The following is a 16712-nucleotide window of genomic DNA, read 5'->3' as shown; positions in this document are numbered from 1 at the left end:
CGATTTCGCTACCAGTATATAACTGAAAGTCCATAGCAATAAAATAAATAAAAAAATAAAAATTATATATATATAAACATCAAGCCCCATAGAAAAAAAGGGGGGGAGGGCGGCACAACCCCCACCAACGAGGTAAAAAAAGGCCCCGACCAACAATAGGGAGGGAGTTTTCCCCGCCATTTCGCTATCAGCGCCCCCTAGCGGCGAACAAAACCCCCGACCAACAACAGGGAGGGAAGAAAGGGTGGGGGCCACTTATTTATGCAACTCTTCTTGCTTTTCCACATCCGTCAGTCGAATTCTCTATCATGGTGGACGCATTAAACAGCTTACCAATGCTGCAATGAGATATAACGCTTATACGACAGAGAGCTATTAGCAGCGTACGCGGCAGTGAAGCAGTTTTAACACATGATCGAAGGAAAATGTTTCATCCTCTATACCGATTCTGCCCCTGACGTTTTCGTTTCGTCAGAAGCCTCACAAGACGCTTCGCAGACAACCACGACATCTTGACTTCATAGGTCAACCACAGGCATACGACACGTATCAGGCTTTCAGAACCAAGTCTTCGATGCTCTTTCTAGAATACAAGCTATCGCATGCCCTCCATCAATAGACAATGATTCTAAGATCGCAGAAGCTCAAGAGACCGAGAGTGAACTCGACTCTTTCAAGCATTCATCCTCATTAAAACTGAACATCTGCAACTTAGTTCGCGTAGACAAACCACTCTGGTGGAATCCACACATCTTAAAATCGAGTACGTCCATGCATACCGAACTATCTTCGACGACACGTTGTCGATGTCCTTCACAATCTATGTCATCCAGGCTTCAACGCCACAACACGACTTGTCTGCGATCGCTTTATAAGACCTTCAATTCGGATAGACTGCACCACCTGGAATCGATGTGGTGTGCCTTGCAAAAAGTCTAAGGTGCACAAACATACTGTTTCCACTCCAGGAAAAATAGAAATTCCAGAAGCTCGTTTTAAGCACGTCCACATCGATATAATTGGTCCACTTCCGTCATCCCAAGATTACACATATTGCCTCACCTGCATCGATCAATTCAGCAGTTGGATCGAAATCTTACCACCACCACCAAGACAGAAACATGGCTCCCACTCTGTCCCGAAGAGGGATGTAAGCGGTTAACGAAGCCATGCTGGAGGAAAAAGGAGAAAAAGAGGAGGGGAAAAAAGTCTAAAAAAATAGTAATAAAATAAAAATAAAAATTAAAAATAAATAAAAATGAAATAAAATAAATTAATATAAAACATGATAACAAACAAACAAAAAAAATAAAAATCAAATTGCAGCATTTCTTGCAGACAAACACGCAAAGATACCCGCCACACCAGCGAGGAATTCAAGTCCACTCTGGTCGAGAAGATTTTCAACATTTCAAGAATGAAGAAGATAGTAAGAGTCACAAACACTCTTCATCTTCTTAAAATGAATTCCTCGCTGAAATATATGAAAAATATATATATTAGATATGGATTAAAACAGAATTAAACATACATAAGAGAAATCAGTGGAGATCAAGATGAACATCACTGTCCAATAGAGAAAAGACATTGCAACTGATATACAACATTATATGGACCCACGTGGATCACAACATAATTGAATATATATAACAGAAATCAGTGGAAATCAAGACAAACATCACTGTCCAATAGAGAAAAGATATTGCAACGGATATACACCATTATAAGGATCCTCGTGGTTCATAGTCAGAATCTGTGCATGAGTCACTGTCATTAAGCACTTATTGTTGGGCTCTTGGCACTATTAATTTGTCCTGATTGTCATTGATGAATTTCATCAGGGTACATAACTTGTCACGAATTTCTTTGTTACTGAGGATAGATTTTTCCAAGCTATGATACACTGCTGGCCACCGTAAATGCAACACCCTGAAGGAAGCATGCAAATAATATGAAATTTACAACATGCATTAGCGGAGGTGAGATATGCAAATGATTAGAATTTCAGCGCAGACGCACATCAGGCGTGCCTGTGGCGCCACTTCAAAGCGCTATTTAAGGCCTGGAGATTTCGACGATTTGAAGTACGGCAATTGTGTTTTTCTTGTGGTTTTTTCAAAAAAACGATCAATTATGCCTCGTAGAAAACAGCGATCATCTTTTGATCAAGTATCCGAGTTCGACAGAGGAAGGATAGTGGCCTACCGAGATTGTGGATTATCTTTCAGGGAAATCGGTAGTCGTGTTGGACGAAACCAAACAACTGTAATGCGGATATGTGATCGTTGGATGCAGGAGGGTACGACGGACCGACGTGTTCGATCGCATCCACCTCAGTGCACCACTTCACGTGATGACAGGCGTATTGTGCGTATGGCAGTGACGGATCGCTCAGCCACATCACGAACCATAGCACAGCACATTCAGTCTGTACCGCATCATCCAGTGTCTGCGCGTACCATTCGACGCCGTTTACAGCAGAGTGGTCTGTCCGCAAGACGTCCATTGCTTCGTCTACCCTTGACGCAGAACCACAGACGTCTCCGCCGCCAATGGTGCGATGAAAGAAGGATGTGGACGGCACAATGGAATGAAATTGTCTTTACTGACGAGTCACGCTTCTGTCTGCAACACCACGATGGTTGGATTCGAGTCTGGAGACACCGTGGAGAGAGGATGCTGAACAGCTGCGTTATGCACCGCCACACTGGTCCTGCACCGGGTATTATGGTATGGGGCGGTATTGGATATCACTCTCGCACTCCTCTAGTACGCATTGCCGGTACTTTAAAAAGCCAGCGCTACATCTCCGAGGTGTGGAGCCAGTTGTCCTTCCTTACCTTCAGGGCTTGCCCACAGCCATATTTCAACAGGATAATGCGCGACCACACGTGGCACGCATTGTCCAAAGGTTCTTCGTCAATCGCCAGATTGAATTGCTTCCCTGGCCAGCTCGCTCTCCGGATCTTTCGCCGATAGAAAACATGTGGTCCATGGTTGCTCAACGATTGACCCAGATTACATCCCCAGCTGCCACACCAGATCAACTTTGGCAACGCGTGGAAGCTGCTTGGTCTGCTGTACCCCAAGAACACATCCAAAGTCTCTTTGAATCAATGCCGAGGCGTGTGGCAGCGGTCATCTCCAACAATGGCGGCTACTCTGGCTACTGATTTTGGCAGGAACCACACTTCACAGAAGTCTATAAATTTAATCATTTGATGCTTGGTCAACATGTTATCTAGAAAATAAATATTGTTGCGATATCTCTTGTCTTTCTTGGTGTTGCAATTTGGGTGGCCAGCAGTGTATTTTCTGTTGGGATATGCAGGTGAAGTCGTTGAGTAACTGGGCACTCTATGGCCAGGTGTAAAACGCTGCACACTTCCCCCATTGACATTTCTCAGACTTTAGATCGAAGTCTTACCGATGCTGGACATGACAGCACCCAATGTCGCTTCACATTCTATTCTGGTTGGATCAGTCGTTTGGGAAATTCGAGAAAATAACGGACGAAGGTCGACAATTTGAAAGTTTCATTTTTCATGAACTCACCAAAGTCTTTGGCATTCAAAACATTAAGACAACATCTTATTATCCCCAAGCTAACGGAATGATAGAAAGGGTTCATAACTGAAAGGAGCCCTGATAGCTAAGTCGAACATGAACTGGGTGAACACACTTCCAACAGTCCTGTTACGGCTACGATCTTGCTACAAAAAGATCTCAAAGCCACACCAGCACATCTCCTATACGGCACAGAGCTCCGATTGCCAAGCGGTACGGTCACCAACAGTAGCAACAACGTACCGTGTTCCATAGAATTCGTCTCTATTTTAAAGAACCAGAAGCAGCAGCTACAACCAACTCCTGAAACGACGCACAGTGAAAAAAGACTACGTATATTCGGAAATGAAGAACACTACCCACGTCTTCTTGCGGTCAGACACAGTGAAACAATCACTCGTTCTCACTTACAGCGGACCGTAAGAAGTACTGAAACGTGGTGAGAAGACATTTCGCCTTCTCGTAATAGGAATACCATATACGGTATCGGTTGACAGGTTAAAACCTGCTTTTTGCTCACCTCAGCCGCACGACAAAAAATACAAATGTATCCGTTCCAAAGACTCCCTCCATCATTCCGAAAGCATCCTGCAAAATACACCGAACAGCAAAGATATCTGGAAGAACCGTCAGTGTTCATCGAAGCACGTGACTTTTAAAAATTAATTTCTTTTCTTTTTCTACGAGTCCTCCTGCGAAGCCCCCCCCCCCCCTTCGGACTGCGAGGAGAATACTGAGGTGTCTCAACAGAACGAATAATTATTGTTCTATTTATCCTGGTGGCAACACCACGGGATTCTCGAGTCAGAGCAGTCTCGCTTTATATATTTTGTTGTTTACGTTGTCCCAATCACGGATGCACATGTCTCTGTCGTCTCCGCGCACATGCTGCATTCTTCTCTTCCAGCATTTCAATGTCTATTATGTAAATATTATGTGTTGTAAATAAATCTATTAATTGTAAATATATAAACGAAACAGTCTCATGAAACAACTAAACACGTATTCAAGTCCAAATATAGTTGTAGCGGTTTCAAAAGTTCTTCAAAAATACCTTTATAAGAGTGTTTACCGTAGTGTAGAGGATTTCAGTGTATGCAGGAGTTAACATTAGACTATGGCCAATTCAAAACGGGATTTGGAAAAATACTATTTTGTAGAGATATATCGCTGAATTAACTATCTTTTTAGCGTGATTTCACTGCACTACGGGAGTAAAGAAACTCGCGATGAACATAGATGAAAGATAACACAATGATAGGTAGCAACATGACTTTTTACTCGTTTTGTTAATTAGGAAGATCTGAGAGACCGTCTAAAACCAGAGTTGTGATTTAATGATCATTTATGAAACGTTGGCCATTAAACGGTTAATTTTGTAAACCACCATGTGTGTGTGCATGGTTTTCTATAAAAGAAATTTTCAAATACTGTTCTTTCCCATACAAAATATTGTTTCCCTCGTACCATTTATTTACCTGATGCTATCCTTTGTAATAGCTCCTCCGAAGTTTCAGGAGAGGTGGAACAATACAGATCTTTAATCAAACTTATAGATACCTTTTTCTTCTTCTGGGCTTCTGCAATTTCTATCAATCGCCGGATATTTTCCTGAAAAAAAGTTGGGAATACTGTATAACTTATAATATTATGGGGATTCTGAACCTATAGGTCGAGTCACAAAACTTGGGTCAAATGGGTTTCTGAGAGGCATGATTTTATGAGTTTCGGGGGGTTAAGTCTGCATCCAAAAAAGCAAAAAATTATTTAAGAATGCACATAAATTTGTGCAAAATATCTATACAAAAATATGAAAAACAAACTATACAAAAATCTATGAAATTCAGAATTGATGAGAATTTTGAACTAACGAAAGAAATAATTGAAAATTAATAAAAGAAATAATTGAAAATTAATAAAAGAAATAATTGAAAATTAAAAAAAAGAAATAATTGAAAATTAAGAAAATAAATAATTGAAAATTAAGAAAAGAAATAACTGAAAATTAAAAAAATAAATAATTGAAAATTAATAAAAGAAATAATTGAAAATTAATAAAAGAATTAATTGAATATTAATGAGATATAGTCAGTCACAAAAAGTGTAAATAAACATTTCAAATTTTAATAATTATTACGCTAGGGATGAAATAGCGTTTTAGCAAACGTTTCAGCAATTCTTTTTCTAAGAATACAACACTATATAACTTTTTTATGAAGATGTTATAAATTCTTTAATATTTTAGAGGAGAAATATATGGCAGTAGGTTTTAGTTTGATAACATGGCCATGTCTCTGAACATGGACTAAAGACTTGAAGGCCGAGTAAAACATTTATTTTAAATAATACGGCACGAGAAATGCAAAAATAAAAAATAATAAATCACTAAATATAAAGGTGCTGCAATGAAGCTTCACGTGTTCATGTCGAAAAATAATCAGCTCAATACTTTGCACAAGCCATCGAGAAAGAATTTTAAGAGGAATCGAGTGATAGTGAGAGGTATAGATGAACAATTTCAAGCCGATTTGGTAGGGGTCTACGTCAAAACATCGCGAACAAAAACATCGCCGTCAAAACATCGCTTGTCAAAACATCTCCGCGACGAAAACATCGCGGTCAAAAACATCACCAAATACGTCAAAACATCGCACGTAAAAACATCGCAAGTCAAAACATCGTACGTCATAACATCGCACGCCAAAACATCGCACGTCAAAACATCGCCTGAACATGGCCCTGGAAAAAAGATAGCTTTATGAAAAATTTAATGGATTAAAAATTGTAATAGAAATCACCTCATCCCTTTTTTTTGTTAAACTGGTAACCAAAGCTGCAATAAAAGTGCATTAAACTTTCAAGCGGCTTTGGTTGTGACAAAGCCAAACTGTCACGTGTATGTGTGTGTTCGACTGTTTCCACACCTATTAATTTTCTCTCAATCCTTCTAATTCGGCCTTTTTTTAAGTAATGGACAATGAACAGAGAGAGAGAGAGAGAGAGTTCTTATAAATTCTGTATTATACAAAAAGGTTTTTTTTAACAGCTGGCTGATGCGAAGATATATTTTGGATAGAGAGAAAATTTAACTTCTCCTGCGGGGAATCAAACCCACTTCCTTTCACTAATCGAGTGAACGCCCTAGACCAGCGGTTCTCAACATTTTTTTGCTCATGGGCCCCCTTTCAACCATTTCTCATTCCTGTGGCCCCCTTCCGACCATGATCAATTTCCTACCCCCCCCCCTCCCCGTTTTCCCGTTAAATGACAATTGTTCAAATATTGTTTGCAGTATAAATATGTGTTTGAATTTAATTTATTTTTAATTCATGAAAATTAAAACACAGTAAAAAAAAATATATAAGTTATTTTCAATCAATGTGTAAACATTGCGCTTGAAGACGGCATAATGTCATCAAGTTACAGTTCAGGATGAAGTTTGAATTATTTACAAATTAGTTTTTCTTGGGTAAATTTGAATTTGGGTGAATCAGAATTTCAAACAAATCAGGAAGTATAAATAATCAGATTTCAAAAAAGAAAATTATCGGTTTATTGATTATAATTTCGATACGGTGAGATTTTTACATTTGTCGTGAAAATCTGGTGTCTCGCTGAATGACAAGCTATCTCCAAGTGGCTTTTTGGTTCATAATGTGACCTCTCTCCCACAGGCGAACGAAGCAACGTGTGAGTCTGTTATGTGAAATAACACAATATTTCACATAACAGACACTACTATATGTAATGTACAGAGGGCATAGGTAACAAGACGTATGGTATTTTACTTTACTGGGGCAAACCGCGTTCACCCTACAGGAATACTTTCAATTAGAAAAATTATCCAAATAACGTGTAGTACTCAGATATGCCATTCATGTTGCAAGGGGGTGTATAGTTATTAAAATAAAAATGTTAACTTTTTATGCGGACACGTGTGCTCAAAAACCCAATTACAATGTTGTTGCTCCGTCTCTTTTGACGCCAACAAAACCGTTTTATCCGCATTTAACGTCGTTTTTTGGTTGGTTGTCTTCAAATAAATGTTACTGTCAATCACTGTCAGTAAAGTGACACTGTATGCATATATATGTACATTCATCTCGAAACCTTATAATTATTGATAACACAAGCTTTTATGACAAGGGCTTTGATTTTTATGACCTAAAGAAGAAACGTAGTAGCTAATAATTTATCAGCAACGACGTTTCATCTTTAGGTGAAAATCAGAGCCCTACTTATGAGAAATTGGTTACACACACGTCAAAAAAACTCAACTTTGCAAGAAACTCAAATCGAATTACTGATATTTGAATTAACCAAGTTCACCTGTACCTTTATTATTTCTGTAATAAAATCTCAGAAAAATATGCGATAGTGTATAATCTTAAGGAATAAAGCGATAAGAAAATAATGAAGCGCAATTAAAAATATCCGATGTCTTTTTGAAACTCAAAGCCGCTGATTATATGCAGGTAAATACGATATATATATATTAATTTTCGGCGATGTTTTTGTGACGGCGATATTTTTGACGTGCGATGTTTTTGTCACGGCGATGTTTTGACGTTCGATGTTTTTGTCACGGCGATGTTTTGACGGCGATGTCTTTGTGACTGCGATGTTTTGACGTGCGATGTTTTGACGGCGTTGTTTTGACGGCGTTGTTTTTGTTGGCGATGATTTGACGCGATACCTTTGGTAGACATGCAAGCTCTGAAGAAGGAAAACAAAGGTGTCAAGTACATACTTATTTGTATCGATGTTTTATCAAAGTTCGCTTGGGCCATACCCTTGAAAGATAAAACTGGAAAAGAATTTACCGAAGTGTTCAGAAAAATTTTAAAGGATCACGTATGCAAGTATTTGCAGACTGATAAAGGTACAGACTTTGCAAGACATAAACAAGAGATAAAACTCTGCAAGCTTATCTAAAAAATCGATGAATGCCATATATTTTTCAACAGAGAGCGAGAAAAAAGCCACTGTTGACGAGAGATTTAACAGAACTCTAAAACAGAAAATGTTCAAATATTTCACACGTAATAATACGCACAAATACATGGACGTATTAAGCAACCTATTACATAATTACAACACATGGCACCGCAGTATAAAGACTAAACCCGTTTTTGTTACTGAAGAGAATCAATCGATTTTTTGGAATGAACTGTATAAGAATATCTTGAAATCCATGAAAACAAAGTTCAAGTTTGAAATAGAAGATAAGGTCCGCATAAGCCGCGCAAAAATGGTTTTCGAGAAGGGACATAATTGGACTTGAAATGTTCACTATCAAAGAGAGACTCGAGCACTTTCCTCTGGTCAAGGCGGGTCTTACACCAAGTGGTGCCCGGTGCAAAGACAGTAGTCAGCGCCCCCATTCGCGAATCGTGTAGGAGGAGGCAATTCTGTGATGCAAACACCAGAACATAACTCCAAAATCACATTTTTGAGAAATAAGCATTTTCATTGTCATTTAAAAATCAGAAATAAAGTACACACACAAATGAAAATGAAAATATCATACAAATACAAATACAAATACAAATACAACGCCACAACAGGCAAAATGCCCAACGAGGTGGCTGATAAAAAGATGCCCATAAAAATATGGTTGTCATATGTTTCAAAAATACAGCAACCCAATTAAAAATGCAATTAACACAAATTACAAACAATATATACACATGATAAAATATTATACGATGCCCATAAAGATTACTTATGGTTGTCTTATTCTAAGAATGGATAGCTTCTCGATTTACCCCAACATGTTTATCGTATTTCTTTTTAAACGTGTCAATTGTGTTACAATTTACTACCTCCGGGGGTAAGCTATTCCATTTATTAACAACCCTATTGGAGAAAAATTCCCTGCGACACCATAACCTTGCATTGTCCCTCACCAATCGATACTGGTGTCCCCTTGTAAAAGCAGTCGATTGGCGGTGTACTAAAAGTTCATGGTCCATCCTATCCATCCCATTGAAAATTTTGAACACTTCGATCATATCTCCTCGACACCTGCGTTCATCCAATGTAAACATATTCAAAAAATGAAGTCTTTCTTCATAACTCAAGCCCTGTGTGCCAATAAGGACACGCGTAGCTCTTCTCTGCACCCCTTCAATCAAGTCTACGTCCCTCTGTAGGTATGGTCTCCAAAACCTTACAGCATACTCCAGTCCAGGACGAACTAAGCCTCGAAAAAGAGGAAGAATGACTTTAGGAGAACGCGAAGAGACCTTTTTGAAAATGAGACCAAGCATTCTATTCGATTTTTTGACAACCGCTGAACAATGTTCAGAAAACTTAAGTCGCTCGTCAATGAGAATTCCCAAATCGGTGACTCTAGTTGCATCCGGGATAGTGACACCATTCAACTCGTAAGAGAACCGTAGGTTGTTCGAACCAAAATGAGCGACCATGCACTTATCTACGCTAAAAGTCATGCTCCATTCATTTGCCCATGCTGCAATCTTGTTGAAGTTGGTCTGGAGCAACTCCCTATCGCTTTCATTCCCGATTACCCCCATTAGCTTCATACGTCAGCATGTTGTTTAGCAGTAGCCAGGTATTTGTGCATTTATCACACTTCTAATTAGTTATAATTAGCAGGACTTACTAGATCAAAAAACAATTTTTAGGAGATATCATGTTCTGACCAAACACCACAGAATTTTTGCGTGATTACTGTCCCGTAAAATACGGGACATATTTATTCTACCATATTATCAGACTCTTGGTGTGGTGATCGTCCCCATCTACCCCCCCCCCCACACCTCTTGGTTGGATATTAAGTGACAAAGAAGTCGGAAAAGCTTTCTTCCTAGAATGGGATTTACTGCTATTCAACTTGTAAACAAGAATAAAAAACCCAACTTGTTTTATTTAATTAACAGATTTAAAAACATTAAAAAAGCAAAACGTCACACATTTATGCAAGGTATTCATCACAAAGCATCTATCTTCTTCAAACTTATTTTAATTGAATTTTATGATAAAATTCGTGTAGTGCACTCATCATGTACGGGCTAAGATGATAATAAAAGTGGTTAAATTAAAGTGATATTTCCGTATGATTTCTTTCATATTTATAAAACTCATAAACTTCATTTGAAATTGTCCCTTTCAGACCCAGTACTAAGAAATGGAAGGGCAGGTAAACACCAGCTAAAGCACCGGGCTCTGCAACTTGGGCAGGACCCTTAACCATTCTGAGGCAACTTGGGTGATGCCCCGAGCCGAATGAGGGGGGGGGGGGCTTGTAACTCCTTTTTCTGAACATAAATATTTCAAGGAGACTCCAAGAAAAGACTGCTCCCGAGAACGCATGCTACGGCCCTGGGGAAGGGGCAGAGCTGTCTTAAGAGCATCATGGGCCCCCGGGCCAAGTGGTTTTTCTGAGGCCCTACCTAGTAAATTCTATAGAAAATTTTAACTAGATCTCATTTTTGTGAGGGCCCCCTCTACTCTTGAGGCTTACGGGCCGCCACTGAGTGGGCCCATGCGTTAAGACGGCACTGGGAAGGGGTTGTTTTTTTTTTCTCTGTAGAATTTTTTTTTTAACCTCAGGAACTTCGGCTTTAATTTCAACAATAATGCACAATTCTTGAAGTTTGGGCTGAACATCCCTGAGGTTAAAAAAAGAATATCTGAAGTGAAAAGAAGCAATCCACACGTTTGTGCATACAGGGTTTAAACGGATTATACATAATTGCCGGTAAAAGTGATAATGTTGCGAAATTTATCGAACTTACCGAGATGATTGGTGATTATGCATTACCGATATGTTTTACCGATTCAACGCATTTAAGGGGAAAAAATGCTATATTTCTTCAGCTTCAAAAAACTCATTTCAAATATACGAAGACACATATCCGAAATCTCTCTTATTCGAAATGGATTTGCTTGCCGCTGTTTTTTCTGGATATGTGAAGTACACTACTTTATTTCCATATTTCCATGGAAGTCCCAATTATCCTACCCTATTCTGCTGCGTATAATACGTGGATTATACGCTTAGAAAAAATTACGTTGAAATAAAAAACAAAACTTCGGATCGATTTGTAAGGGACAATTCCAGGTTATGGTGTGTCGCAGGGAATTTTTCTTTAACAGGGTTGTTAATAAATGGAATAGCTTGCCCCGGGAGTAATAAATTCTAACACAATTGACACGTTTAAAAAGAAATACGATAAATATGTTGGGGTAAATCGAGAAGCTATCCATAGTTAGAATACGACAACCATAAGTATTCTTTATGGGCTTTTATAACATTTTATCATATATATATATTGTTTATACAATGGTGTAAGAAATTAAGAGAATTTGCAGACTTGGTCGATTATCTCTAGAACTACTGTACCGATTTTAATGAAATTTGATATGTACATACATTGATACAATACAAAACAAATACCCATTCAACAATTGTAATACACATGCATGATCGTGCGTAACACTCGTTGGAGTCGGAAGGTATGAAACAGCGGTTGCAGAATAAACAAAAAAATGGGTTAATAGAGGTATGGTCCCCTCTTACAGATTTACAGGTCTCGCAGCGTGATTTCATACTTGAAATAAGGCAGTTTATCATTTCCTGTCTCAATTGGTCCCACTCGTACAGCAACGCTGTTTTCATTCCCTGGATGGTTCCCGGAGCGGGGTTGCGAGTTGCAATTGTCCTCCCCAGAGCGTCCCAGACATGCTCTATAAGGTTAAGGTCTGGAGATCTGGCTGGCCAATCCATCTGGCGCGCGCGAATATCCTCACCTTCTAGAAAATCGTCGAGCAGAAGAGCTCTATGTGGCCTCGCGTTATCGTCCATTGAAAAGAACTCAAGGCCAACTGCACCCACCCCTGAAAAGGTGAATATGGGGTTCCAAGACCTCATCCCTATACCTCACACCAGTCACAATGCCTCTTTCAAAGAGAAGGAAAGATGTGCTGCCATCCAACATTATACCTGCCCAGACCATTAACCATCCACCGGGCATGAGTTTTTCGTCGAATCGTTCTCAAAATGGCACGTCAAAAACACAAAATCGTTCCAAAATGGGCAGGCTTCTCTAGTAAAACATGATGCCTACCCCCCTTTGCGAAAAACGGTATATAATACCCCGGACAGTGTGGTGATAATAAAGATTGACATTTCGGTACCGCCCAGTCAGTAACACTTTTTTCCTCTTCGGTACGAAACATTTTCTTTCCCCTACGGTATTTGCAATACGGCACATTCAAAGGCGGTAAAAACGAAAGTCTCCTCATTGACTCCAAAAACTGGTTGAAAAGAACTTTGAATTCTCTCAGAATTCTGTTCATTTATTGACTTTTCATTTCTTTCAGATAAAAATTTCATAATAAAAATTCTTGGAGTTTCGGACGCACTCCAGTTTATATATATATATATATTTTTTTTGCAGTAAAAACGAACCCTCGCTTTGAGGGAAGAAAAGTCCCCCCCCCCCCCAAAATAATCTTGCTCACGCTACCGCTCGTACATCTGCAACATGTAACATGTTCTGTAAAAAACCGTCGGGTAAATTAAACATTTTCCATTCTTAAATTTTGATAAAAGTGAGGGGAAATAAAAATGCCGTTTCTCTCATAAACAACGCGGTCACTCAATTGTTACGTAAACTGTGAGCTCTGCAATCCCTTCCCAGGGCAAGCGTGGGTCCAGAAGGGGAGACAAATAATATTGGGAAAATTTGTCTGTCCCGTAAAATACGGGATTATCCGATGCACCTACACAAAAAAGCCGGATACGTACTGGACCCAATATCTATTCACAGTTGCAGATTTATTTATTCATTTACATCCACAAAAGGCTAGTTGCATTTACATTGGGGGAAAAAGCAGGAAAAAACGAAAAGAACATGATAAAATCAAAAGAAAAGGACCAAATAATGGCAAACTGTACGTACATGGGGAGCATTAAATTAAAATGGATATTTGATCAAGAAACTCGAAATGTCAAAGCTTGATAGTCGTTTGCAAAATAACGCGTACATCGGTGTAAAAGATGCCTCAATTTATAATACTCACAATGATTATGTATGAATCCAAGTTCATATTAGGAAATATGATAATCTTTCAATTAATTATTTGATTAACTGAACATAACTCTGGTCCAGGATGATTATTCCGAATAGCAACGTTGGTTTTGTTTGCACATGTTGATAGGCGTGAAAAAAGCCAACACTACAAGACTGATAAAGGTTTTATAGATGTTTTTATCGTCTTCACACTTACGTTAACTTGATTAAATTTTTATTGTAAAATATGTCGGAACCACTGAACAGGTGTTCACTTTTACTGTATAAAACGGTTAGAAATTAATTTATAATATGTATAGGGCATTTTAACATTAAAATTTAGTATAGAAACCAATTGCGACCGAAGTCAAACGTCGAATAAATGTTAAAGTTGTATAAATGAGATTCCACTGTTTTTATCGTACCTCCCATAAATCGTCACTTCCCGTCAGGGCCGCAACTAGGGGGGAGCAGGTGGGTCTGCTGCCCCTGGCGCTGGACCAGAAGGGGCGTAAATTTCACACTTTTACCTCTCTTTCAACATTAAAAGGGGGAGCCAAACTGATTGCTTGTCCCTGCTGCGGCTCTGCGCCCCGTTAGCGGACAAAATTTTTGGTCCCATGGGTGACCATTATCGAGATGCTGTACTGTATCTGCATCGGCTTCATCCGCTGCTGAAGACATCCGACTCCATTCCATTCGAAGCTGAAGATATCTGCCTCGAATTTATTAGCCGCTGAAGATGCCTGTCTTCACTCAGGCGGGGATCGAGGAGGCGATGGAAACAACCACCCCCTACCAAGAGCCAAATAAAACGTGAATATTTGTCTGTCCCATAACATATCAATATGGGACGGTGAAACAAGCTTACACAATTCGCCCCTCCCGTCACATCGTCCTGGGTCCGCATCTGTCTTGAGTATTATATTTTATGGCCTTGCGTCTCTCTTTTTTTCCTGAGTAGCATGGCAAAATCAAACTATGGTTCACCTTTTTTCCTCGGTTCAATCGGTCATTTCGACTGCCCGTAAAAGGAGAAAGAGGTAGTTTTTTCCATTTGTTCCATCTATCTATTTTGGCTTATAAGTGCCACTGAATACGAGAAACAATTATTTCCCATCTTCCCGTTCTTTGATGGTGTCATTTGATCATTTTTCACGCATTCATCTTTTTACACCAGCGTTTTTTAACCTTTTTTTGCCTGTGGCTCCCCTGTCTTACCCAGAGTCTTCGATCCTCATCTAGAAGCAAGGTTCTTTATACGTATTGAATTGATTTTTTCAGTGAATTTATACTGAACGAAAATTTTGCAAATAAAATTGGCTTCCAGACCACTGGCCTAGAATTTATTGAGCTCCCTGCTAATCCGACTTCTATTCAGGACTGTCTGAACATCATGGGCCCCCTAGGCAATGTGATGCTATGGTAGTCCTATACTTAGCCGGAAATAAACAGCCTACATATTTCCTACTTATTTACAAAATTTATTGTACTATACAAAATATCATAAGGGATTCACTTATGGACATGAGACTCCCGAGCATGACCCTTCACAAGTGGGGGGGGGGGGAACCTACTGCAAAATGTAGGTGGTGAGGGCCGGACGGTTCTATGCCCTAAGACAGCCCTGGTTTCGTGGGTGAAGTTTTGTGGATATGTAAGTGTATATAGTTACTAAATATAAAAGCTTTATTTCTTTACACCTTAATTTTCCTTCTCAGCTCTCTGCAGCCCTCCAAACCACCTGTCATGGCCCCCTTCTAAATTTTCTTCCGTGGCCCCCCTGAAGTATCCCAGTGCCACCCCCCCCCCCAGTAAGAACCATTGCTTTACACGACGATTGGCCAAAACTGGCCAGTTTATTGAAAGAATTTCAATTGTTCTGTTCCATTAACAGAATAAGGGAAAAGTGTGCGCGGGAAAATATCCAAAGAAGCCGTTTATAAACTGTTGACATTCTTTACTTCATTTTCAACAACAAAGACTGACGGAACATCAGAAGTAGTTTTTTTCCCCTTTGCTCAATGGCCATTCCACAATAGAGATCCTACGCCTCAATTTGTTCAGTAGGACCTAGACAGAGCTGCACCCATCAAAACAGGTGCGTGCCGGGTATTTCTTTCTGAAGTGAGAGAATGAGATATATATATATATTATGCTCGTGAGGAAGCTTTATCGATTCTGAAAACTGATAAGAATCACTGTAGTACCGACACAAGAAACTACATGAAAATAGTAGAATTTCCTTCATCCTTCGTCAAGTCGACATTGTATATGGAGGCAGAAAAGCAAAACTAATTTTTTGTCTCAATTTGTTTTCAACTAGGAAGCCATTATGAAGTATAGGCGGTGCCAATTGCTAGAAGGAATGACAAGTCCTCCAGTTACAGACTGGCCATGAATTGAAAGCTACGCCGCTGATTGAACGCTTGTGCTATCAGTGTCGGATTTATGGTTTGGTCGCCTGTGGCGTAAATTTTGCCAGCCTTTCTTGTCTAATTTTCTTGATTTCACATTCTTCAAATTCGCCACATTAGGCTGCAGCCTGCTAATCCATTCCTCCCGCTCCTAGTAAATATGTCTCTGTCTCTAAATCACTCTTATGGTCACTCAAATGTTTGCAGATTTTCTTGGTCATTTATTTGGTCACTTACTGCCTTGGCTCTTTGCTCTCAAGGGCACTCTTTTTATCATTCACTTGCTTGCACCCTGTTTTGGTCGCTCGTACTGTCATCAGTCAAACCATTATCATTTTATTTTTTTTCCATAAATTTTCCATTAGTCGTGTTTACTTCTAGGCCTTCCACTCAAAAAAAAAAAAAAAAAAGAGGAATCAACCGGGCGAGCTTCTAAAGGTTGAAAACCACTGCTCTAAATCGTTATTTCGGTTGGTCCCCCTTTTGGTAACTCACTGACCAGCTCCCTCACTTTTTCAATCACTGCCATGCTCAAACACTCTCTAGGTAAGCGGTTCTCAACCGGTGCTCCGCAGAGCCCTTGGGCTCCTTGTGCACTCTTCAGGGGCTCCGCGGCCGCTCGAGGAAAATAAAAAAAAAAAACCAGTAAAATTTAAAAAAATAATAATTATAAATATTTTTAAAT

General features: G+C 39.4%; 1 protein-coding gene across 2 annotated transcripts in view; it reads right to left on the bottom strand.

Annotated features, from left to right (window-relative positions):
- Window positions 1-16712, bottom strand: part of LOC149080429 (kinesin-like protein KIF28) — a 1038199-nt gene that overhangs the window by 25145 nt on the left and 996342 nt on the right. Inside the window, exon 23 of one of the 2 annotated variants that reach the window (XM_089239551.1) lies at window positions 5046-5178. In XM_089239551.1, coding sequence (XP_089095677.1) covers window positions 5046-5178 — 133 coding nt within the window. The remainder of the gene's footprint in view (window positions 1-5045; window positions 5179-16712) is intronic. The other variant, XM_089239552.1, reaches the window with a different exon arrangement.

This window comes from Pholcus phalangioides, unplaced genomic scaffold, assembly GCF_987345545.1.
Source record: "Pholcus phalangioides strain wild (caught in Gottingen) unplaced genomic scaffold, Ppha-v1.0 ptg000011l_1, whole genome shotgun sequence".
NCBI classification, from domain to species: Eukaryota; Metazoa; Arthropoda; class Arachnida; order Araneae; family Pholcidae; genus Pholcus; species Pholcus phalangioides.
Note: the sequence above shows the minus strand (reverse complement) of the source record. Positions and strands in the feature narration are given on the sequence as shown.